At 32.0% G+C, this 27,895-nt stretch overlaps 1 protein-coding gene across 1 annotated transcript; it reads left to right on the top strand.

Moving 5' to 3' along the window:
• Positions 1-778: 778 nt before the first annotated feature.
• On the top strand, positions 779-25,586 carry LOC127727776 (uncharacterized). Its single transcript, XM_052234893.1, has 5 exons — positions 779-893; positions 1,212-1,412; positions 1,571-1,662; positions 25,256-25,450; positions 25,578-25,586. Exons 1-5 carry the CDS (start codon positions 779-781, stop codon positions 25,584-25,586), a joined length of 612 nt encoding a protein of 203 aa, XP_052090853.1.
• Positions 25,587-27,895: the final 2,309 nt, after the last annotated feature.

Here is a 27,895-nt window from a genome sequence, read left to right as displayed (position 1 = left end):
TGTAAATGATGCTTTCAAATAATCTGTTCAAGTTAAAACTGTGATGTTTAGCATGAGGAACGGTAGTATTTGTAGAATTGGATTAAATTAATATCGGAATTACTTCTTTAAGTTCACTATTATTTGTGTGTGAGTAAAAATTAATCCTATTTATTTGATTTACTTCGTTTTATATATAATACATAATCAGACGTCATAGTCCTTTCGCGAGGAAATAAGATGCTAGTATATTTTAGAATACCAAAAAATTAATATGAATATAAAAAGAGGCAAAAGATACCAAGGGAGACCTTCAAAACTAACAAGTCGAAGAGAAACTGACAATGTCATTGCAAAACACGGAAAGGTAAGCCGATTCTGCTTCACTAATTTCTCCTGGTAAGTACAAATTCGATGTTAAGTCTCACATTCGGTACTGTCACAATCGAGGAAAAGAGGAAGGGATTGTTGTAACGACAATTGAAACACATCCGTGGTCATCTGTGTCACAGATATTCCATAACGGTCAACCAGCTTGTGAAGACGTCAGTAAAACTTTCGAAGGGATTTCAAATATACCATGGAAGAAATCCAACAATATAACACTAGAGTTATCTAATAACCTTTTTTCAATTTTTTTTCAGCCAGGAACAACATGTGCAAAAATAAAAGTTACATGAACAATGATATTATGAACGCCTTAAACACAACATTTTTAAACAAAGATATAATTCTTTGGATTTACAACGAAACTCATCTTCAAAGGCGTCTTCCAGCTATGATTTTTTCTGGATTTCTAATGCTGGTCGGTATCATAGGTAACACACTAGTTGTATATGCTTACGGAATGAAATTCAAGAAGTCATCAGCTAACTTTTTCATTTGTTCTCTAGGAGTAATAGATCTAACATGTTGTGTTTTAAGCATTCCTTTTGAGATATTTACGTTACGCTTCCATTATGTAAATTTTAATGCAGTAGCCTGTAAATTTTTTCGGGGAGTTGGCATGGCTGTTTATATTGCAGAAGGATTCATGCTTGTATTCATCGCTTTCGACAGATATTACAAGGTTTGCAGACCATTACAAGTAAGCTACATGTCAAAATCAACTACTCATCTCGGTATTATTGTCTGTCTAGGACTGATATTTGGATGGCCGGCAATATTTGTGTTTGGTGAACATTCTGCGAAGACCACTTTTCCTGACATTCATGGTAAATCCTGTATGGTAGACGACAACCTTAAAACCACAATATATCCTACCTTGTTTTTCTGCAATCTTCTTCTTGTTTTTATTGTATGTTTCAGTTTAATAGTTATACTTTATGGACGAATATTTTATTCAATTCTAAGGTGGAAAAAAGAGCGGGATATTTTGAAGATGAAATATGCAGGACCAGAAATTGGGTTTAATCGTAGTCCGTCTAATTCAAGTTTGAGCTCATACACTTTGTCGGCATTATACAGTCGGAAAGTTGAGTATCATATAAATTTACAGTTGAATAATGATAACAATGGACAATGTGAGAATACCACTAAATCTTACTCTCGTTTCAGTTTATTAGAGAAGTTCAATACTTCTATTAATCAGACTCAGACCATCAATATGAAGATGATTTCAAGAAATCGGAAGAACACTCGGATGGTGAAAACAACTCTTATATGTGTAACAGTAACCGTTACGTTTATCTTGAGCTACGTACCTTACCTAACGTTACAAATCTTACTTAAAACAAACCAACTTACAGAGGAAAGCGAGATTCTTATGCTACATCAAATGATAGAGGTAGCAGCCAAGAGTTACTGCATCAATAACGCATCAAACGCTATCATTTATAGCATTTTTAATCCGAAGTTCAGACAGTCTTGTAAAGAAATGTTTTATCAAGTAAAATTTTAAATTATTTTATAGTTTGAATAAACTGTATTCATATTGTAAACAAATATAAGTATATGTTGTATATCCGTCGTGTAAATTGATTTTCTTAGCTTTTCTTTCTAATCGGAAAGTTTATGTCTTGGAAAGGAATAGTAAAGTTTTTAAAGGACATTTACATCTATCAGAAGTAAGTTGACGATTTCAATCACATGGTTTCTTGTTAGTTATGTCTTGCTGATCATTTTTGCCATTAAAGTTTCTATTTATCCATTATACTTTTCAAGATAATTACCAAAAAGCATGAAGAACAATTACTCCTCTGAAGAGCCGAATGCCGATTTCGATCATTTGCCTCATCGTAGATATTTTTCTTTCTCACCCTTTTGCTGTTTAAGTTTTCTCTTTATTTGTTATATTTTCCAAGAAAATGCCAACAAAGATCCAAAAATGGGTATAACGCATGATTTAAAGACAATTACTCCTATAAGGAGTTCCTTGACGATTTCCGTCACGTCGTCTTACTTGTAGATCTTGGTTTATTAATTATTTTGCCTGGTGCAGTTTATTATAGATTTCTAAATAATAGCAGGAGTCAAAAGACGATTTCAACAAAGAAAAGTTATTTGTAGATATTCTCTTGCTGATCATTTCTGCTTTTTGTAGATTTTCTCCATATAATATCTATTTTTCTTAACAAGGTTACATATATAAGAATATCTTTAAGAATTAAATAAAATATGAAAACAACGCCTATTCTCTGCCTAAAGCGCTTTTCTGGACTTACCTTCACCAGGAACGCTGAAAGCTGAATATTTGAAAGCCAATGATGTACAAGGATATCCATTTAAGAGGGAAAACTTCTTTACGACGTCAATTAACGATTTCGGGCCTATAGAACGAATCGTAGACCATGAGTTGCAGATAGATTTGATTTGACGATTTTTCTCCATTTGTTTTGATTTGCGAGAAATACACCAAAAAAACTTAATTTACCCCAGTGTTCTATATTAACCAACAACAGTCACTTTTTTATATGTCGGGTACACCAAACGCGATACGATATTAAAATAGAATGTGCTCTTAATGTCAAGGAACAGAAAATTTACTCTGCAATAGATTTTGGTAAAATTCAGTCAAAGTGTTTTTCTTGGTGAAAATACCACAAAACGTCGAAATAAGCGGCGTACTAAGCTGAAAAACATCATATGTACGCATGTACAAACTATATTTTTCTTAAAAGAAATCCTCAAATTATATTTCAGATCATAATAGAAATATATACATTATTTTTTTTATATTTAACTCAAATTCAACATGAAGAAGCTATAAACAAAAAAATCTGTAACATTTACTGAAACTTGGCTTTAGTCATCGGTAAGAAACATTATGCCATTTCGAAACCTTTGAAAGTCACAAGTATTGCAAAGCAACGCTTACATGATAGGGATAGAGAACGCGCATTAGGTATAATATTAATAAATAGATAAATAGATAATCTTTATTTCAAGAGGATAATCTCATTAGTTAAAACTAATCTTCCTGACAGTCCTCAAAATAATAATAACATATACATAAAGTACATACAATAGTATAATGATATATACAAAGTACATACAATAGTATAATGATATATACAAAGTACATACAATAATGTAATGATATATACACAATATACAATTGTATAAAGATATTAATGAAAAAGCATATTAATCTGCCTTCTTCATGAAAAATTGTAATATTTCGCTTTAAAAGATGCAAGTGTATTACTTATCTCAACCAGAATATATAAAAGTTTTGTTCAAAAAATTTGTTTTTGGCTTCGGAAGTTTCATCCGCTGAACGTAAATTAAAAATTTTGATTATCAGTAAAATGAGAGTTTTCTCGTAAATAGTTAGGAACCATATCCTTTAATGATTTAAATACAACTATTGCCTTTTGATATTGAATTCGTTTTTCCATATTCAACCAATTCAAACTATCAAACAATAAAGTGGATGATGTCATTATGTCAGTTTCTACTATAACAGATTTCTTTAATAACTTATTAAGTATATTAATTCCTCTTTCATTACAACTACCAGGTATATTGCAACAATAATCAAACAATGGCAGAATATAAGCATTAGAATAAATACTACGTATATGCAGAGGTAAATACTTTCGTATCTTTTGTAATAAATTGATTCTATTTGATACTGTACATGACAATTTATCTATTTGTTCATTCCAATTTAGGTTATTGTCGATGTATAAACCAAGAGGTTTTGACAATCTACAGTCTCTAACCGTTCATCTGAAATATAGATATCTAAATTTTTCCCATTGAATAAATCCTAGGTATTGAAACTTTTATCCGTCCATTTTTGTACTTTTTCAGATTTTTTCCGTCAACAGAATACAATAAATCAATTCTTTTATGGTTTTCAATCAATGTTCCTACAGACTGAAGATAAACATTTAGCGTGAAGTCGAGAAAAATTAACTAGATGATCTAAAGAGCATGTGTCGCTCACCTAGGTCTATGTGGTGTCTTCCTCCTATTCCCACTTTTTAAAAATCACTACACTGTTTATTTGTAATATGTTTTTTCTTCTTCAAAGAATGACCTAAAAAATAAAGAATAAGTCAGATAAATAGAAGTGAGATTAAAAAATCATTGAATTTGTAAACCTAAAAAAATAACTGCTAACAGATGACAACATTGATGATGAAGGTACATTTTACTCCTGTCCAAGCCTATTCTTCAAACTTTACACATTTTAAGCAATGGTTGACGACGCAATGTATCCACTGGTACATGTACACAGTTTACTTCCAGCCAAGAGCGAACTAGTATACACAAGGTTCCTGACTTTACTCAAAGATGTATGTCACCAACTACAACTTCAGCCTACCACTATCTTCCTGGACTATGAAGTCGCCATCCGAATTGCAGCATATAATGTATTTCCTAACATCAACGCAAACCACTGTTTTTCCGCTACACACAATGCATCTGGTGAAAAACACAAGGAACAGGGATTTAGGTTCCATACAAGAAAGACAACAACATTCATCAACTAGTACACCCTGCCGCTGTCCTTCCGCGTGTACCTACTGCTGAGGTCGAAGATGCGTGATTTAAAGCCCTAACCGACATAGATCAGATTGATACTAACATCAACTACACGCCCTTTACAGACTATGTAACAAAATACTGATGGGACCATTACACAACACAGGGACTGAGGACTACACATCATGTAGAGGGATGGAAAGCAAGCTGAAGAAACATGTCCAGCACCCACATCCAAACATCTTTAAACTCATAAAACTATACTGAAACATGAGGAAGCTATGCCCTGATCATGATCCAGTATGCAGCCGGTGTGAAGAGAGTGGCCAAAAAAAATGGTATGTCGAAATGAACAACAGATTAGAAGAACTTATGGATAGATATATCAACCAGGAAGTCACAATATATATATACAGTGAATTTCTAATGTGTGTGCTACAATGTGTGATTTGTTTTAATGCTGTTAACTTGTATTGTTTGTTTCATATTATAATGCTTGCTTGAATCTACTGTTGAATTTGTGTTATAAAAGAAATAAAATTATTTAATTATATTTGTTTCCATTTCTTTCATATTTATTTAAATTAAAAACACAGAATTCATACACATACAAAAATAACCTATTACCTATCCAAAAAGCACTTGTCAATTAATGTTGATTAACCAATGTTTATACAGTATAATCCTTTGTTTGCACAAGTTTTCCCCCTATTCCCACATGAAATTTTAACTTTTTTTACCAGCTTTATAAAAGGTGGGAATAGGAGGAATGAACCGTCTGTGTGTATAATCAACGATGACTCTTTCCAACATTGTAGACAAGAATAGAATTCATGACAAACATTTCGTTATTGATGATCAGTTTGTCTGTTTAGTTTCTGTCCATCTTCTTTAGTTTTTACCCAAAACACAAAAGAGGGTATAAAAATTCTCATTTAAGGGCAATCACTTCTATAAATATGGCTTTTTACGCACCTGGGACTTACATGAGTTATAAAGTCTCTTGGTCCCAGGTTGTCTATTCCTTCATTTTTTTTAAATATCAAAGACTCCTAGCTAATTTTATTTTTAAAGAAACCATTACTTTATTAAAATGCTTATTGTATTTCGATACAATGCGAACAAAATTCTTTCATGTGTTCATTAAAAAGACACAACTAGTATATATATTTGTTTAGGGGCCAGCTCAAGGACGCCTCCGGGTGCGGGAATTTCTCGCTGCATTGAAGACCTGTTGGTGACCTTCTGTTGTTGTCTGTTCTATGGTCGGGTTGTTGTCTCTTTGACACATTCCCCATTTCCATACTCAATTTTACATTTTGTTTTATGGTGTATAATAGGAGTGATTTATATGTTAGGTATTGACATCGACAGGACACGTGCTTTGAAGAATTATTTGTGAAATAAATGTATGTGCACTTATAAAGACACCCAATCTGTGGTGAGTGAAATACTATTACAAAAAAAAGTAATACAATTATCTAGTATGTAATAAAATTATGTATAAAATATAAACTATAAAATTAACTTATATAAATAATGGCGATTGTTGGTAAATGAAGGTGTAAACAATACACTAGTTCAAAGTGTGCCTTTCGTATTCAAATGATAACTATAACTATAATACCGAGGCACAAGTTATTTAAAAAAAAATCAAGATCTTGATTATATCCAATTATAATCATGTTTTGGACATCAAAGCTAAGCATTAGATCTATGCACAGAGATATTAATCCTTTTATTTCTTCAACGACGTTTTGAATTTTATAACAATAATAGAATATATGCTCTTGGGTTTCAAAACATTTGCCACCTAAGTTACATAGACCATCGGACTTTCGCGTTTGGTTCAATTTCAATTCAGTATAATGCATATAATGTAGTGATTTCAATCGGAATTGGAAAATATTGTTTGATACAGGCAGCTTGTGAAGCTTTTTACAAACTGATTGCCAGTTTAGTTCCGTTTTAAATGTTCTATTCCATTTAATTTCACATTTTGCACTAGTAGATTCACACATTCATTAGTATTTTTTGTAATGATTTTAATTGGATTTTTTCTGTGGGAATACATTTTCTTTCCATATCATAATTTTTTTATGTTGTTATTCAAGATTTTTATGTGCTTCAAATAATTTGGATTATATTATATTAATTGGTCATAAAATGAATATTGTTTTTATTGGTTTTAATATTGATTTTGTTATCAGTAAATTTAAATCATACTAAATGTTATTTTTATAAACATATGCACATTTATGGCTCTACAATCTGTCGATACCTGTATTTTGGCAATGCACAAGGTCATGTTTTTTTCAGACTTTTAATGACATCTTTACACAAAATCCATTGGATGTTAGATGTGTACTGATTGATATTTTAGTCTTAGATGTATGATTTTTTTTAATTAGTTGTTATTGGCTTTGAACTCGTGTCGTTTTTGTTGTAGGGATGTATAATACCCTGCCACTTCCGGTCTGTGTTTCTGTTAGATGTATTTCTGCTTCGTATCGATCTGATGAGTTTAGCCCTTTTCAACTGATTTTTATAGTTTGATCTTATGTTGTACTGTTACACCACTGTACCAGTTAAAGGTAGGGTTGGCGCCTTCAAACTAGTTTAATCCCGCCACATTCTTCTGTATGTGCCTGCCTCAAGTCAAGAGCCTGTAATTCAGTGGTTGTAGTTGTTGCTGTATATCATATTTTGTACATAAATCAGGCCGCCAGTTTTCTTGTATGAATTGTTTTACACATTTCATTTCGGGGCCTTTTATAGCTAACCATGCGGTATGGGTTTTGCTCATTGTTGAAGGCCGTACGGTTCGTTTAAAATTTCTATGTCATTTAGTCTCTTGTGGGGAGTTGCCTCATTGGCAATCATACCACATCTTCTTATTTTTATTGTCGTGATGGTGGAAATTTATCATATTACATAAACCATAGATAATGGATTAATGAAGTGATTCAATAAGCAACTTGCATGTATAACAGATTTGTCAAAACACAATTGAGATCATAGGAGCCAAGCAACACAAACATATTTATAATATCTAATAATTAACAAATGTAACAATGAAGCCAAAGAACAAAGGGCGAACATGTAATAAGGGCAAATGGACCCTATAGTTAACTAATTTGACTGTCACTACAGTGTCACCCTAGCACATTTCGACGATAATATGTCTTTAGTGATGCACTGGACCTGGGACTACTATCACGCATATGTTATAGTAGTCTCGGATGGGGACAACTATTTGAAAATACAAAACCTACAAACATTGTGCCTCTGGAAGTTGGAACTCTTGTACAATTAAAAAAATTGGTCTTTCCACCCAAAATGCATATGTTTTGATAGGAAAATATTCACTCTCGGTTTAAAATGTTATTTCTGGTGTCAGATAATAAATTATTCCAAACATATATGATTTCTATATACTTTTGCTAAAAATATGGTAGATAAGTAGGTACTTCCGGTTTTAAAGTATTCACTTCCGGTTTCATTTGAACCTGACCTCACACCTATTCCAAAAAAATAAAGTTCTACACGCCTGGTAAACCATCAAATCTCAACCAAATGGTTCAGCGAGAAAAAAGTTTACTGGCACTTCTTGTTGAGCTTTTCTGGTATAAAATATCAAAAATATACATAGGGTAGGTCGACTTTTCGTCAATTTATTGTCAATTTTTAAAGTTTTTGTTAAATAGGAGAATGCCATGCCATAGATAACTAAATGAGAGCTTGTCTCATTTATTACTAGGACCAACATAATTTAAAATGACATTGGAATCACTTTTTTCCGCAGGTAAGTGAGGCCAGATCAGTGAGTTTTTGACAAAATAACAGTGAGTTCATCAATAAAGCTAACATAAATATCAGTGAATTAGTGTTTTTCTTAATCAATATATAAACGTTTGATAACAGTTTTTCTTATATCTTTACGAATATGATTTTATTAAGCTGAATTTGTTGTAAATTATGTCAGGTTGAAATTGTCTGGTATCGGTTGTGATATCCTTGAACAATGTGGAGATATTCTGTTAAATAAAACTTACAACTAGAAAATTGTCAATCGAATACGAACGTCAAATTTCACGAACCTTCTGTATAGCGGTTGTCATTTTAACTTGTTTCTAGTTTTGACATTAGTTTTGTATGATCGAGCCCTGTTAGTCTAATACAGCCAGAGTGACGATTTAAAGTATATAGCTAAAGATGCAATGTCCAGCACTGGAGAAGTAAAGTCTAGTGCCCAAGATGTGAAATAGAAAAACAAAGGCTATGGGGTATCTATCTATGACACAAAATCCGTACATGCACAGCAAAAACACAAAAAGCAAAGGAACAGCACTTTTATTGCTGATCTTCATCTCAAAGTCACAGTGAGGTCTTCAACACGGAGCAAAACAACTCTCACCTCACTGCAAGTTTAAGACGGCCCCTAGCTGGCACCGTCTTGAGCGGAATTCTTTGCAAAGATTATTCGGATTGGCTATGTAAGACGTAACACAACTTAATCGTGCCCGGTTAAAATGGTAAGTAGTACATATTTAAAACAAATTAAATATCAAACTATGTAGAATATGTTTTGGTAATTTAGGTATCAAATGAAAGTTGAAGGACTGGTGATCCTTGTAGAACACATTTTGACTGATGATTTTGAATAATATAAAAATGTATGAATGAATTCTCAAAATTTAGGGCATATATTGCCTATTTCTCAGATATGAAGTACCTGATTCGTTCTATCAAAAGATCCGGTAACCAGTATGGTCTGATGTGTAAATCACAGTTTATTGATCTCGCCCCCAATAAATGTTTTAAAGTGAAAAAAAAACGTGGATAGGATTTGGGGCAAAGAATAGTGCATGATGTGCGTCTTATTAAAATTTTGGTACACAAACTGGCATAAAATTGAGAGAATAATGTGGCACACATATCAAGAAAGTTAAAAGTCTAGCACTATATATATATATATATATCAATTGAGCGCTGTAGACATAAGGTGGCAATATTCAGTTAGGAGTTTGGTTTCGCAATGTGGCCCTGGTTAATGTTTCAACTATGAAAGTTATTGTGCAATGCAATTATGTATTATATAGCTGAAAAATAATAAAAATTTTACTTAAAAAAGTACAAAAAATAACTACTTCCGGTTGGCTTTTTCAATGTCATATGGCTTGCAACATAATGCAAAAAGTCCCATGGTTTTATCATGTATAAATATGAAGTTAAAGCAAAGGTCAAAATCAAGAACGTCAAATTTACCTATGACTTTGACCTCATTTCAAGGTCATTAAGCAAGAAACTCATACCAAAAGACCTTAGGTCTCTACTATGTATTGTTAATAAGTTAAATTACCATACATCTTATTTTTAACATTCCAAGGGAGAAAACTTCTAGTAAATGTTAACGCACTGCTTAATAAAAATTTCCTTTTACGACAGATCACAACTAACATAAAATGAAAATCTTTTGTCGATATATATTGCAGTTTCTTAGGAGTAGCATGCACAAGCAAAAGCAAAAAATTGAAACATGACCTTGACCTTTGACCTTGACCTCATTTTCTTTTAGATAGACCCAGGACCTCAAATCAAAAGACCGTAGTTCTTTTTCACCTATGGTTTACCAGTTACAATAATATTTCACTTATTTTAAAAACAGAAGAGGAAATATGGAGTCTCGGGAACGCTTCGGTCAAAATTAAATGTAACATCATGAGTGGTCAAAATAAGAAAAACAGTGTTTGGGGAGATAATTCTTACAAAGAAAAGTGTTCAGCCACGCAGGGTTAGTTTCAAAAGCGTTTACACTATACAATAACATACAAAATATCTAAGCGACATCTTTTGAAACAACAATACAGTGCAAGAAAAACATAAGGCGGAAGAAAAAAAAAAAAAATCAGAACAAAATCAAAAGTTCTTTCCACGGAAAAGTAGATTGACCTAATTACTCTTTTCTCTGACGTTTCAAATAAAGGCAACAGTAGTATACCGCTGTTCAATAGTCATAAATCGATTTAACTGAATCAAATCTGGGTTACAAACCAAAACCGAGGGAAACACATTAACTATAAGAGGAAAACAACGGAACAACATTAACACTGAACTGCTACAAAAACAAACGCCAACATACATAGAAACGGACTATTTGATAACAACTGCCATATTTCTGACTTGGTACAGGACATTTTAAGAAAAAACTGGTGGGTTGAACCAGGTTTTATGGCTAGCCAAACCTCCCGCTTATATGGCAATGTTAAAAATACCGCTTAAATGACAACATTACGTGACAGGAATACATTACAACTAAACGCAAGAACACTCCGGACAGAGACATACATAAATAAATATAATAGTACATTACAACATGTAAACCACAGAATAACAATGGACACCTCTCATTTACACCACAATAGAATTATGAACTGTACGTCACACGAATGTATCAACGCCACACAAAGTGACGTCACCGGTAAATTTCTAAAAATAGAATATAAAATTGGGAATAAGTTTGTAATGGTGTTATTTTATGTATTTTCTAACCATTACAAGAATATTAATATAGCATTGTGTTAGTAATGGTGTAATTAGTTGTATTTTCTAACCATGTCGGTTTTTCAAAAGGAGAGGAAATGATATGGGGAAATAAACGAAATTATATATAGCCATTTCTGTTCTGTTGCATTAATCCTCCGCTGTCTTGGAGAACCGTTGAATACTTTGATTGATTGGTGATTTCATTACACAACGGAATATAAAGTCTTCTTTTTGAAATGAAACACCATCCAGTAGCAAATAATAGAAGAACTACATGTATTTCTATAGGATAAATAATTATCAATGATTATGTTTAAATAGTTACTTGTCAAAAAGAAAACAATGCGTTAAAATTGGTCAAAACATAAGTAATTTGATAGATATTTTTAAAGGTGTGCTTCAAGGGTCCGTCCTTGACCCTGTATTATCTAATATTTTTATTAATGATGTATTTTTGTTTTTACATAATGCAGATGATGAAATTTTAACAGGAAAGTCTTCAGAAAAGGTTATTTCTACTTTCCAATAAGAATTAATTGGTTGTCTGTGAATAAAATACAGGCTACTCCTTAAAAGTTTCAGACTATTTCAGTAAGAACAATAACCCAGTTTTCTTGGAAAGTTTAATACTTCTATTAGTCAGACCATCAATATGAAGATGATTTCAAGAAATCGGAAGAACATTCGTATGGTGAAAACAACTCTTATATGTGTAACAGTAACCGTTACGTTTATCTTGAGCTACGTACCTTACCTAACGTTACAAATCTTACTTAAAACAAACCAACTTACAGAGGAAAGCGAGATTCTTATGCTACATCAAATGATAGAGGTAGCAGCCAAGAGTTACTGCATCAATAACGCATCAAACGCTATCATTTATAGCATTTTTAATCCGAAGTTCAGACAGTCTTGTAAAGAAATGTTTTATCAAGTAAAATTTTAAATTATTGTATAGTTTGAATAAACTGTATTCATATTGTAAACAAATATAAGTATATGTTGTATATCCGTCGTGTAAATTTATTTTCTTAGCTGTTCTTTTTAATCAGAAAGTTTCTGTTTTGGAAAGGAATAGTAAAGTTATTAAAAGATATTTACATCTATCAGATTCAAAATTAAAGAGGAAAGTGAGAGTCTACTGTTATATCAAATGATAGAGGTAGCAGCCAAGAGTTACTGCATCAATAACGCATCAAACGCTATCAATTATAGCATTTTTAATCCAAAATTAACACAGTCTTGTAAAGAAATGTTATATCAAGTAAAATTTTAAATCATTGTATAGTTTGAATAAACTGTATTCATATTGTAAACAAAGTATAAAAGCAAAACCTCACAAACACGCTTTGAAAATTTGGTTGAAACGTTTCCATCCAAAATGTTGTAAGTGAACTTGACCATTTTTGTAAATGGATGTTAAATAAAAACTATGACATTTCTGGATAACACAAAAACTAACCTTATGTTCACAGAAAAGAAGAACTGTACAAGTTCTTTGATTCCCAACGCCATTATACAACAATTTTCAAGTTTACATACAACATTTTGGATGCAAACTTTACAAACAATTGAGATTGGCAATTTTGTAACTTTATTTCAAATGTTTTGATTAGTCTAAATGTATGATATTTTGGAATATCAAACTTCATCCCGCCAAGCCGGTTTGTGTGAAAAAGTAGTTTGAGCAAAATAGTCATAAACGACATTTTGGAAGCCCAGCAACGTTATATTTTTTAAAAAAGAAATCCTCAAATTATATATCAGATCATAACAGAAATATATACATTATGTTTTTATATTTAACTTAAATTAAACAAGACGAAGCTATAAACAAAAACTTATAAAAACCTGTAACATTTACTGAAACTTGGCTTTAGTCATCGGTATGAACGTTATGCCATTTCGAAACCTTTGAAAGTCACAAGTATTGCAAAGCGACGCTTACATGATAGGGATAGAGAACGCGCAGTAGGTATAATATAAATAAATAAAAAAAAAAATAATCTTTATTCGAACGAGAAAACTAACAGCCTGATAATCAGATTGATGTACACAATAATAAACAAAAACAGATATGATATACAGCAACAAACGACAATCACTGAATTACAGATTCCTGATTTGGGACAGGCACATACAGAATGTGGTGAGGTTAAACTTAGAAACTTAGAATAGAAAATGGAAATGGGAAATTTGTCAAAGAGACAACAACCCGACCAAAGATCAGAAAACAGCCCATGGCTAAACATGTTTGCTTGTGCCAAACCCTCTTCCAAACATGTGACAGTGATGTAACAGTCCAACATAAGAACAGACTATAAAAATCTGTTAAAAAAGGTTTATCTCTTCAGATTAAAAAGTCAGATATTAAAATAAATGAAAAACCATATCGTATAAAAGCTGGCTAAAAAGCTTTATATTAAAATAAAATAAACTACTCGAAAAAAGGTTTAATGTTATATTCAAATACAACTTTAAAAACCGTAAGACTATATGACTTATTGTATGGAATGTGTATAACTTTATAATTATTATTATTATTGGTTGTTCCTATGTTACACATACATGTTATATTGATGATGATAATGGATGGCTGATTAACGTCCAGTGGCAAACTGATATGCATATTCAGGACGAGAATATGTTAATGTAATATGAATACTAACCCTGCTTTGTACTAGACCGACACGCTGAGTCGGATTTTAAAAGTGCTAGTTCACAAGGTAACAGTCCGCAGTAAGACACGTCACCTTACCCGGACACATTATTCTGACTCCGAGCCGACCGGTCTTTGTTCTCACTCCTTAATGCCGCATGCTTAGCGGAGAAGCAGCAAATACCAATTTTAAAGTCTTTGGTTTAACCCGGCAGGGTTCGAACCCACAACCTCCCGCACTCGAGGCAAACAGGCTACCAAGAGACCACCGAGGCGGTTCATGTTATATTGAATACATGGTGAGATTGTATTGATTATAAGAATGTTTGCGTATACAAAATATTAATTAGAAAATGTGATGAACAATGAACCAAAGCATACGGAAGAAAAAAGTTCTTTTAAAAATTTCATGTTTTTGAAACAGATATTTTAATTGTTAAAATATACAGAATGTCCCATGTTCTCTTTGACGTTTATAATTAGTTCGCTCGCTTTAGCTTAAAGCTTTAAATTATATAAGTTTTATATACAATGTAAGAAGCATCCGAAACATAAATTCAGTATAGAAACAAACGTAGTGTATTTCATTGTATAATTTAAATTTGTAATTCCAGTGTGATATCTAGTGACAAAATATTACCTCTCCTGTAAACACTTTAAACTAGATCTTTTCAATGTTTGTCCCGTTTTAGCAAGGCTGCTATCAACTATAAATTCACGGAAAAACGCTCTTGTAAATAGTAAAATAAAAATAAGTTGAAAAAAAAATAAAACTTTTATCTAATGTTAGCATTTCCCTCCATAAATAGCAAACGACGAGTACTGTTGGCTATAGGAGCTTGATGTAAAATTGGTTTAAAATGTTGCTATGCGAATACATTCCTGGAGTACCAACTTCAATATATTTTTCTATTAACTGTATACCTCTCTAGAACATGCTAATTATCCATATTTATATGCAGCTAGATCAGAGAAGTTCAGGGGAAAAATCCAAAGGAATAGATTGATATGTAGTAAAGATTAACACTTTTGAAATTAAGTTACTAAGCAAATTCGAACAGACCTCATTCCGATGTAAACATTGAATGTGAATAGATCGAGAAGACCGCAAATACACGTACAAAAAATCGAGACGACCTTTTCTTAAAATTGTATACAAAAGTAAAAATATACCTACTTTATAAAACATTTATGTTTAATTTTTTAGCCTGCACAGACAGACTTTAAAATTGTTACATTCACGAAAAGATAATATTTCTATATTGAATGTTCACGTTACAAGAGTAGACCGGTGTACACAATAAGGACTGTGTGGAGCACCCTGAAAATGGGTGACTCAAAAGATCTTTAGATTTTGTATGTACATGATTTTTTCTACTTTCTTTATCGATATGCAGCAAAGATTAACATTTTTTAGATTTCAGTTTCACCATCTTCTAATGCAATTATCTCGATAAATACTGAAATAAAACATCATGTATTTGCATGTATATTTCTAATAAGACAGTTTGACAAATAATGTCTCTAAAATGTACAATTGTTGTTTAGAAATAACTTTTGATCGGTATCGTCACCGGCATTGTTTTATCATTGATTTTCTCGACTTTTTCATAAGAAGAGTAAATTTTCCATTGTCTTCGTTCACTAGATCCAAGTGGGAAATATCGTGACAAAATTTTACCAATTATCAATTTCCCATTTCTCAGCAGTAACATACCCTCTGCCCCCTCGTATGATGTTTACATATTTCAGTTGATACGTTATGCTCGTGCATGTTCACACTATACGGACTTCATATACAGGAGTGTGCTCCTTACGCAGAAACTGCTCCAACAAAGTTATGAGGAGGAAAGATTAAAAATGATACTCCGTAAATTTTATGGACACCATCACGAATTGGTTGATTCATACGATGTGTCTGTGTCTAAACTAACTAAGGGCATGTTTTCCACGTCTTAGATTATGGTTTACCATTTACGTCGTCTGGTCTTTTAAGTACCGAACATGACCTATTCCCGAATATGACTATTTTACTGAGTGTTAATTCACATTGCTATAAGACGTGTCTCGGTATTTGTTTATCCAGCGTTTATGTATTTAGTTACGAAGTTTTATTTGTAATTCTGATCGGATATTGTTTTGTGTCTTATCGTTTGTAGTTGTGATTCTATTTTTTATTTTCTATTCGTATGTAAAAGTAAAGATAATTAATCAGCCAGTTCATTTGTATGATTTTAGTTTAAAGCAACTATGTGCACAGGATTTATTTGTTTTACACAGTTTTATTTGGCAAAAGGCCGACATAGTTAGTTACTCTATTACTTACACAATTCTATATTAATATTCTTGTAATTGTTATCAAATACATCAAATAATATAATCAGAAATCTAATCTTGATTTATATCGAATTTTTTAGAAATTTACCTGTGACGTTACTTTTTGTGGCGTTGATCCATTCGTGTTACAGACACACACTTCGTAATTTTATTAAGCTGTTTTTGTGTACTGTCCTAAATTATTTTAGTTATTCGTGTTGTTATTCTGTGGTTAACATGTCGAAATGTACTATTATTTATTTATGTATTTCTCTGTCTTTGGTGTTTTTGCATTTATTTGTACTCTGTTCCCGTGATGTTATGTTGTCATATTATCAATTCACAAGAAAACGTTCTGGTAAAAAGTAACAATGAAATTAAATTGATATAAAAACAAAATGTTCATATTATTTTATCATTTCCCTCCTAAAATAGCAAGTGACAAGTACAGCAGGATATAGGAGAATTGTGATAAATTGGTTTAAGGTTCATGTGGACCCTTCGGCTAAAATGGCTTCGTTTTCACCTCGAAATTTACTCTGAGCACAGACTAACATGTGCATCTGGAAAAGTTTTAAAGCATAGCATGCCCTAGATAAATAAAATTCAAATTCATTTTATGTTTTAGAAGATGTAAAACTTAACTGGATTTTGGTGTGCACTTTTTTTCGTCCATGCAGAAGATGATAAAATTAACAAACAGTTGAGTTTCACTTGATATGGTCCACTCAGGTACAGTTTAAATCACTAATTATTGTCAGGTATCTATTGTCCTTCTATTGTCTATGTGAATCAATACAGTTCACTTCTATTATTACATGTGGTAAAGTTCTAAAACCTCTTTCCCAACATTGTTTATTTTGGCATCTTCTGGAGGAATAAAAAAAAGTGCACTGCAAAATCCAGTTAAGTTTTTAATTTTCTAAGAGAGAAAATGTAGCCATTTTAGCCAAAGGGTCCACATGAACCTTAAAATGTTGCTATGCGAATAAATTCCTGGAGTACCAACTTCAATATATTTTTCTACTGGCTGTATACCTCTCTGGAACACGCCACATTATCCAATTCCTATGGAATCGGTTGATATGCAGAAAAGATTAAAACTTTTGAAATCAAGTTACTAAGCAGATTCAAACAAACCTTATCCGATGTAAACATTGAATGTGAATAGATCGAGAAAGACAGCAAATACATGTACAAAAATCGAGACGGACTTTTCTTAAAATTATATAAAAAATAGTAAAAATCTTTTAACCGATAACCTTCTTTATAGAATTAGTAATCTGTATTCTTTTAACCGGCACAAACATGACTTCTAAATTGTAATATTCACGAAAAGACAACATTTATATATTGAAAGTTCAAAAGTTCACGTAAAAAGAGCAGACCGGTGTACTCGAAAACATAAAATGTAAAAAAAAAAATAGGTATATTTTTGGTAATTGTAACATGCTAAGGACTGTGTGGAACACCCCGAAAATGTTTGACCTGAAAGATCTTTAGATTTTGTATGTATATGATTTTTTTTCTATTTTTTTTATCTTTTTAAAATTTCAGTTTCACAAGCTTCTAATACAATTAGATAATGAACATAACACATCGTGTCTTTGCATATATATTTCTCACAGTTTAACAAATAATTTCTTTAAAATGTACGATTGTTTTTTTTTTTAAATAACTTTTGATCAGTATCGTCACCAATATTGTTTTACTTTTGATTTTCTCGACTCTATCATAAGAAGAGGTAATTTTCTATTGTTCTCGTTCATAAGTTTAGCCACTGAATGGAATAAATGCGAAAAAAATATAAACATACAAATTAAAAATATTCAGTGAAAGGCATTTATATTTCAGCTGTTGATTTAACTTTTGATAAGTTATAGATGAGCGTTGTAAATTATTAACTTTATGGTTCGTCTACAAAATCTAACATACAAAAACGTTTTTACATTTCTAAATGGATAATTCTTGATATTTCACGTTTTAAAGTACAAACGTTTTCCATTTCAAACAATTATCTGTCCGTAAATAGACAACTCGATTTGATGTACGTATTGATTATACCCGTCTGTCAGTGTATTATAGGGTACGATGTCTATTTAAGCGTATAATGTATATTTGTAACTTGTGTGTTGTTTTCCCTAAATCTTAAAAATTATGTCTCCCATATTTGTTATTTGATTTGTATGTTTATCAATTATCATTTTTGTTTTTCAGTACGATGCGAAATTGAACGAGTTCTATGCTTAGATAATGAGGCTTTTTAGAAGAAAAACATTACCTTACATGTAAGTGGCCTATCAACAATGTAAATATGCTTTGCACAAAGTAAATACATGACGGAAACGGGAAAAAAAATTAACATGTTAAAAGTTAACAGTTTTGATAAATATATGCAAATTGCAAATTTAGTAAACATATTTTTTCTTCTCAGGGAATTTATAAAAATAAGAAGATGTGGTATGATTGCCAATGAGACAACTGTCCGCAAGAGACAAATGGCACAGAAATTAACACCTATAGGTTACCATACGGCCTACAAACAATGAGCAAAACCCATACCGCATAGTCAGCTATAAAAGGCCCCGAAATGACAAATGTAAAACAATTCAAACGAGAAAACTAACGGCCTAATTTATGTACAAAAAAATGAACGAAAAACAAATATGATACACAGAAACAAACGACAACCACTGAATTACAGGCTCCTGACTTGGGACAGGCACATACAGAATGTGGCGGGGTTAAACATGTTAGCGGGAGCCCAACCCTCCCCTAGCCCGGGAAAGTGGTGTAACAGTACAACATAAGAACAAACTATAAAAATCAGTTGAAAAAGGCTGAACTCATCCGATGGATACAAATAGAAATACATCTAACAAAAACACAGACCGGATGTGGCAGGGTACTTATACATCCCCACAACAAAAAGACATCAAGTACAGATCTGAGAGTTCTCGCAGTTACTGACAGCTAGTTCAAAGCCAATATCAACTAATAAAAAATAATCATGCTTCTAAGACTAAAATAGCAATCAGAACACATCCAACATCCAATGGATTTAGTTTAAAGACGTCATTAACAGCCAGAGAAAAACATGACCTTATGCAATGCCAAAATACAGGTATCAACAGATTGTAGAGCCATAAATGTGCATATGTATATAAAAATAATTTTTAGTTTGATTTTAATTTACTGATAACAAAGTCAACATTAATACCAATTAAAATAATATTCAAAGATTTAACTACAGTGATGAATTGGTAACCTTTTAGAATAAGTTTATTTAAAGGATCGATAAGTTTACCCGGATCGTATCTAAATTTCCGGGCTCGGTAAACAACATCTCCGTAAAAATAAGGATATGCTATCACGTTTGAAATAAGTTTCTACAGGTATAACCAAACTTCAAAACCAAATCTTTATATCTATGGAAGAATTAAGTTAAGATTTTAAGTAATATGTGGTAATGAAATCCCTGACTTGATATTTTACCAGTAATACATTAATAGATTTCGTTCATTGAAATCCAAAACGTAACAACAGACACGAGCATAGCGTACGAGTTGTGATATATAAACACCGTTAGATGGTGACAAAGGAACATCACCGTCCAAAAAGGAAAATTAACAATAGGGAACGAAAAATCGTCCCTTTTGTCGTAAATTTTAGTGTAGAGTTTCCCGTGTAACACTGAAATATCTAAATCTAGGAAAGGACAGTTATTGGCGTTTACATTTGATTTATTCAAAGTAAGTTCGTTTGAGTAAATTTCGGCTACTTATTTAGAAATTCTTAATTATTTAACGAAAAAATATCATCAAGATAACGGTAAGTGTTGTTGAATTTATCAATTAAATGCAACGTAGACGGTTCTTTACTGAGTTTGGTCATACACTGTGATTCATAACAGTACAAGAACAAGTCTGCTATTAAAGGGGCGCAATTGATGCCCATAGGAATACCTACAACCTGTCGATAAAATGTATTGCCGAAACGTACATATATATAATCAAGTTAAAATGTACATAAACTACAAAAAGAATCATCCAAAAGCAACCTTACTTTAAATCGCAGAAAGCTTGCAAACTGCATGTAATTTACACGTTACTAATATAAGAATTAAACAAATTATTTTTTGGAGGTTATTGGTGTGTAAAATGGGTCGATGCAATCACAAGCTGAATGAAAGTCGTTCAAAGTTTTGTTCAATTCATGAGTGCATAGATCCAGTTTGTACAGCAATTACCTCGACAAAACAATTTGTTTAATCCTAATTCTATTAATACAGTTTGCACACAATTTTCGATTTTCCTGGGTTTTTTTTATAGAATATTGTATGTTTTTGTTAATTTGTTGTCGTGTTTGATGACAATTCTTGTCATTTACACCAACGCTTAAAGACCGTCATAAAAGTATCATTGTTTGGTAGCAAATAGACGTTCACATATTTTTTTTTGTGGTTTAATTTTCTACATTTTTCGTTATGATGTTTTGAAAGGAAATTCCATATCAGGTCTCCCAAAACGGCATATATCTAATATAACAGGATTTTGTATCGATTTTTAAAAATTATTTATTACACTATTATGATCTTTTTATAAAAACAATGACAATTTAAGTTGACCATCGGAGTTAACATTATAGACTTCAGGCCGTTAGTTTTCTCGTTTGATTGTTTACATTTGTCATTTCGGGGTCTTTATACCATAGCTTGCTGTGTGGTATGGATTGTGCTCATTGTTGAAGGTCGTATTTCTTTTGGGGTCTGGTGGAGAGTTGTCTCATTGTCTATTGTGCCACATCTTATTATTATATTAACACACCAAGGATGATTGTGTTCAGCTTGGTGCTATTTAACCTGAAGAGTTTTTTTTATAATTCACGACAACCCCTTCTGAGAGCAAAAGCTCATATAAAATTTGGCACACTAACTAAAAATTTAAGATAATATTGAATTATACTAGTAGATTGATTAATAATAGATTTGTTTATGAAAGCAAAAAAATACGAAAAAAGTAAAATTATCATGAAATGCCATATAATGTCATAGAATTCTTTTTTTTTTCAGATTAAAAAATGGCTGCATATATTTTGCATACTTCTTGTAATTTTGATGTTGAGAAGATGTTGGACCGGAGAAAAGTTTTACTTTATCCAGTTTACATTCCGATTAAACAACTTAATAGATGTTGTTCAAGAAATCGAGACAACTAGTAGGACTGCAAAAAAGCCATGGAACAATGTAACTAAACATTATTACATTACGAAAGATCCATCCATAAAGTTTTATAGCAGTGAAGTATGTGATAGTTTTGATGTGGTTTTTTATTGTAAATAAAGGCAACAGTAGTATACCGCTGTTCGAAACGTTGAAAATGAAGATTATGGCGATATTCTCCAGTTTTGTTTCGTTGACACATACGATAGTCTAGTATATAAAACGATTATTCCGATCGATTGTTTAGTGAAACGTAATATAAATACAAAATACGTGCATTTTCTAGATGATGATCGTTTAGTTAATACCAGACGTTTACATCAATTTGCTGTTGATAGTCTTGGTACTACAGAAAGTAAAATCATTGGCTACAGACTAAGATTTAGACAACCGTTTCGATCAAAATCTTCGAAATACTTTACGACCTTAGAAGAATATCCTTTCGATTTTGGCCGCCATATATAACTGGAGGAACAATACTCACGAATATGAAAGTAGTCAAAAATCTTACTTATGCCATACCGTGTACAAAAATTATCAGAATGGAAGATACTTTCATAGGAATACTTGCAAAGCTACTTAGGATTAACGTTGTACATAACAGTGAATTTATGATGTTTTATACTTCTGGTTCTAATTTGAAAGACAAATTATCGAGTCTAGACTAAATCTTATCATTCAATAATCGACGGTTGGAAACAATTACAAAACTAAAGAAAAGTCACATGCGCTATCTCGTAAATTTATTATACATTGTCTTATCCATTTATTATGTTGAATTAAATGAATAAATGAACGAATCTTTATTGCATGAGCAACAACATTGCTTTAGCAAAATAACAAGGTATATACATATATAAAAAATATGACAGAATACAGAGAGCAATTCATTAATGCAGAGATAAACACAAGAAAAGACCGAATCAGCCCGAGTTAGTCCTGTTTTTCAAGAAATTTATTGATTCTCCTTTATCGATTGACTTGTTTTTCTTTGAAACAAAACGTACGGACATGAGTTATGCTCGTTGTCCATGTTGTCGAAGGCCGCATTTTAACCTAACCTAATTTGTCCTTTGGTCACAAGTGGATAGTGTATAAGGGAACGAATGATGTATGATTTGCCTATTTAACTATTTTCATGTTTTCTATATATACACTATTCTATGATGTCCCACGGTCTCTAATAGTCCCGAAGCAAAATCAAGTTCCCAATAGTCACAGGGCTCAAACAAGTTCCTAATGATGCCATCAGACGTCAGAAAAAAAATGAAATTTTAACCAGACCTTTTATCGAATGCAGAAAATGTAAATGAAGTATTAATCTTTAGATAAAACTGTTGGAATAAAAGGTAAAACGAAGAACAAATCTCCTGTGCGTTCATTCATACTATCTGTTATGAATGTTCAATGAGCCACTCTGCTCTATTATTCTCAGCAGTTATCTGGAGTAATAAGACGCAATGACGACATTTGAAAATTTTTCTTTAAGAATTAGTTTATCAGCCAATATCCTTGTTTTGTAAATGATGCTTTCAAATAATCTGTTCAAGTTAAAACGGTGATGTTTTTCATGAGGTAAGGTAGTATGTGTAGAATTGGTTAAATATCGGATATCTAATTTAAGGTCACTATTATTTTTGTGTGAGTAAAGATAAATCTTATTTAGTTGATTTACTTCGTTTTATATATAATACCTAAACATAAGTCATAGTCTCTTGGCGAGGAAATAAAAAATAAGATGTTAGTATATTTTAGACTATCACAGATATAAATATAAAAAAAGAGGTAAAAGATACAAAGGGAGACCTTCAAAACTAACAAGTCGAAGAGAAACTGATAATATCATGGCAATCACGGAAAGGTAAGAAGATCCTGCTTCACAAGTTTCTCCTGGTAAGTACAAATTCGATATTAAGTCATTCGGTGCTATAACAATCGAGGATAAGAGTACGGTATTGTGGTTACGATAATTGAAACTAGGGTTTCAACTCCCTCAGTTAAAGGTGACCTTAGATGGATTTGGCAATTTGTTAGATTCTTATACACCTTGGCTTTCAAATATTTGGCTTTGAGTGTTCCTGATGAAGGTAAATTCAGAAAAGCGCTTCGGACGCATGAAATTTATAACGTGTTGTTTTCATTTGCCACAACACTGGGTCGATACATCTGCTATCAGTCCCCGAGGGAATCACCAGCCCAGTAGTCAGTACTTCGGTACTGACATGATTTATAAAAAACCTTTCTAAAATTGTCCATTTCAAAATTTATTAAAATTGTTAAAAACAAGGGTTTCAACTCCCTCAGGCAAAGTTGACCGTAGATGGATTTGGCAATTTTTTAGGTCCTTTTTGGTTATATAACTTTTCAACTGTTTTTGGTTCTTCTACATCCTTGGCTTTCAAATATTCGGATTTGAGCGTTGCTGATATGGTAAATCCAGAAAAGCGCTTCGGAAGTATGAAACTTATAACGTGTTGTTTTCATTTTTTTTTAAACATATCGGATTCAGTGGTCATTTGTCACGCAAATAGTCCATAACCAACTTATGAAGACGTCCGTAAAACTTTCGAAAGGATTTCAAATATACCATGGAAGAAATCCACCAATATTACACTTAAGTTATCTAATAACCTTTTTTTCAATTTTTTTCAGCCATGAACAACATGAGCAAAAATAAGTTACACGAACAATGATGATATGAACGCCTTGAACACAACATTTTCAAACAAAGATATCATTCTTTGGATTTACAACGAAACTCATCTTCAAAGGCGTCTTCCAGCTATGATTTTTTCTGGATTTCTAATGCTGGTCGGTATCATAGGTAATACACTTGTTGTATATGCTTACGAAATTAAGTTTAAGAAGTCATCAACTTTTTCATTTGTTCTCTAGGAGTAATAGATCTAACATGTTGGGTTTTAAGCATTCCTTTTGAGATATTTACGTTACTCTTCCATAGTTGATGTTATTTTAATGCAGTAGCCTGTAAATTTTTTCGAGGAGTTGGCATGGCTGTGTATATTGCAGAAGGATTCATGTTTGTATTCGTCACTATCGACAGATTTTACAAAGTTTGCAGACCATTACAAGTAAGCTACATGTCAAAATCAACTACTCATCTCGGTATTATTGTTTGTCTAGGACTGATATTTGGATGGCCTGCAGTATTTGTGTTTGGTGAACATTCTGCGAAGACCACTTTTCCTGACATTCATGTTAAATCCTGTATGGTAGACGACAACCTTAAAACCACAATATATCCTACCTTGTTTTTCTGCAACCTTCTTCTTGTTTTTATTGTATTTTCAGTTTAATAGTAACACTTTATGGGCGAATATTTTATTCAAAACTAAGGTGGAAAAAAGAGTGGGAAATTTTGAAGATGAAATATGCAAGACAAGAAATTTTGGCTTAATCGTAATCCGTCTATTTCAAGTTTGAGCTCATACCCTTTGTCGGCATTATACAGTCGGAAAGTTGAATATCGTATAAATTTACAGTTGAATAATGGTAACAATGGACAATGTGAGAATACCACTAAATGTTACTCTCGTTTCAGTTTTTTTTTTGAGAATTTCAATACCTCTATTAATCAGACGCAGACCATCAATATAAAGATGATATCAAGAAATCAGAAGAACACTCGGATGGTGAAAACAACTCTTATATGTGTAACAGTAACCGTTACGTTTATCTTGAGCTACGTACCTTACTTAACGTTACAACTCTTACTTAAAACAAACCAACTGAAAGAGGAATTCGGGATTCTTCTGTTACATCAAATGATAGAGGTAGCAGCCAAGAGTTACTGCATCAATAACGCACCAAACGCTATCATTTATAGCATTTTTAATCCGAAGTTCAGACAGTTTTGTAAAGAATTTTTTTATCAAGTAAAAATTTAAAATTATTGTATAGTTTGAATAATCTGTATTTATATTGTAAACAAATATAAGTATATGTTGTATATCCGTCGTGTAAATTGATGTTCTTGGCTTTTCTTTCTAATCAGAAAGTTCCTGTCACGGAAAAAAATAGTAAAGTTATTAAAGGGTATTTACGTCTATCAGAAGTAAGTTGACAATTTCAATCACATGGTATCTTGTTAGTTATGTCTTCCTGATCATTTTTGCCATTGAAGATTCTATTTATCCATTATACTTTTCAAGATAATTACCAAAATATCATGAAGGACAATTACTTCCATAAAGAGTCGAATGACGATTACGATCATTTGCCTTATAGTAGATTTTTGTCTTGCTGACCCTATTGCTGTAATCTTTTCTGTTTATCAGCTATATTTTCCAAGAAAAATAATAACAAAAATCAAAAAAAGGGCATAGCGCATAATGTAAAGACAATTAGTCCAATAAGTAAAATAACAAAAATACCGAACTCCTAGGAAAATTCAGAATAGAAAGTCCCTTATCAAATGGCAAAATCAAAAACTCAAACACATCAAACGAATGGAAAACAACTGTCATATTCCTTATGTAGAAAAATGGTGGATTAAACCTGGTTTTATAGCTAACTAAACCTCTCACATGTATGACAGTCGCATAAAATTCCAATATATTGACAACAAGGAGTTCCTTGACGATTTCCGTCACGTTGTCTTACTTGTAGATCTTGTAGATCTTGGTTTGTTAATCATTTTGCCTGGTGCAGTTGATTATAGATTTTTAGATGATAGCAAGAGTCCATACACGATTTCAGCAAAGTAAAGTTATTTGTAGATAGTCTCTTGCTGATCAACTTTGCTTTTTGCAGATTTTCTCCATATGATATCTATTATTCTTAACAATGAAAAAAACACATATTCCTACGTCCGAAGCGCTTTTCTGGACCTTAATCTTGAATGCTGAAAGCCGAATATTTGAAAGCCAATGATGTATAAAGATATCCATTTAAGATAAAAAAAAAACTTCTATAAGATTTCAATCGACGATGTCGGGCCTATAGAACGAACGATAGACCATAAGGTGCTGATAGTTTTGAAGTGACGATTTTTCTCCATCTATTTTAATTTTCGAGAAATAAACCCCAGAAAAAAAATTTCCCCTGTGTTCTTTTTGAACCAACAGCAATGAAGTTTTTTATATGTCGGGCATACGCAACACGAAATCAAACAGGTGCTCTTTAGGTCAAGGGAAAGAAAATTGGCTATGTGATAGATTTGGGTAAAATTTTGCATACAAATTGGGCTCGTTGAACTTTAACGACAATTTGATGTTTTTTTCATTAATTTTACCATCATACTTTGAAAACTATTATTCAAAGAAAATTGTTGAAATAGTTCAACATTTGTATAAATAAAGGCAACAGTAGTATACCGCTGTTCAATATTCATAAATCGATTACGCGAAAACAAATCCGGGTCACAAACCAAAACCGAGGGAAACACATCAACTATAAGTGGAAAACAACGGAACTACAGAAACACTGAACTGCAACAAAAACAAACGCCAACATACATAGAAACGAACTATTTGGTAACAACTGCCATATTCCTGACTTGGTACAGGTCATTTTAAGAAAAAATGGCGGGTTGAACCTGGTTTTATGGCTAGCTAAACCTCCCGCTTATATAACAATGTTAAAAATACCGCTAAAATGACAACATTACGTGACAGGAATACAGTACAAATAAATGCAAGAACACTCAGGACAGATAAACACATAAATACATAATATAATAGTACATTACAACATGTAAACCACAGAATAACAACGGACACCTCCCAAGAATCCACGACAGCACACCAGTACACCACAAACAAATTATAAACTGTGCGTCACACGAATGTATCAACGCCACAAAAAGTGACGTATTTTTTGTGACGTTTATATTATCACAAGTAAATTTCTAAAAATAGAATAGATTTGTTTTATTGTAGACACGTACAAGAATATAAAATTGAGTTTGTAATGGTGTTGTATAAAATTTATGTAAAGTCTATCAAAAAATGTGTCTTCAAAGCTCCTGTCACAACACCCAGTCTATAGTTAAAACAATGTTGTCTCGAGAAAATTTTTTGTTTAAAGGAGGAAAACAAATAACAGTGTCACCTATTCGTTTTTATGGCATGCATCAAAAGAAGTGGTTTTCTTGGTAGAAAATACCACAAAACGTCGAAATAAGTGGTGTACAAGGCTGAAAAATGTCAAACGAATTAACATAATATATTTTTAAAAGAATTTCTCAAATAATATTTCAGATCATAACAGAAATATAT

Source organism: Mytilus californianus, unplaced genomic scaffold (assembly GCF_021869535.1).
Source record: "Mytilus californianus isolate M0D057914Y unplaced genomic scaffold, xbMytCali1.0.p SCAF_2, whole genome shotgun sequence".
Taxonomy (NCBI): Eukaryota; Metazoa; Mollusca; class Bivalvia; order Mytilida; family Mytilidae; genus Mytilus; species Mytilus californianus.
This window is presented reverse-complemented; position numbering and strand designations above follow the sequence as displayed.

Excerpts from the sequence above, each read along its gene's own strand:
- LOC127727776 (XM_052234893.1), top strand. The coding sequence starts at position 779 with ATGCTGGTCGGTATCATAGGTAACACACTAGTTGTATATGCTTACGGA. Across the intron at positions 1,413-1,570 it reads TCGTAGTCCGTCTAATTCAA|ACTCAGACCATCAATATGAA; the intron begins GTTTGAGCTCAT and ends TCTATTAATCAG. Across the intron at positions 1,663-25,255 it reads TGTGTAACAGTAACCGTTAC|ACGCAGACCATCAATATAAA; the intron begins GTTTATCTTGAG and ends TCTATTAATCAG.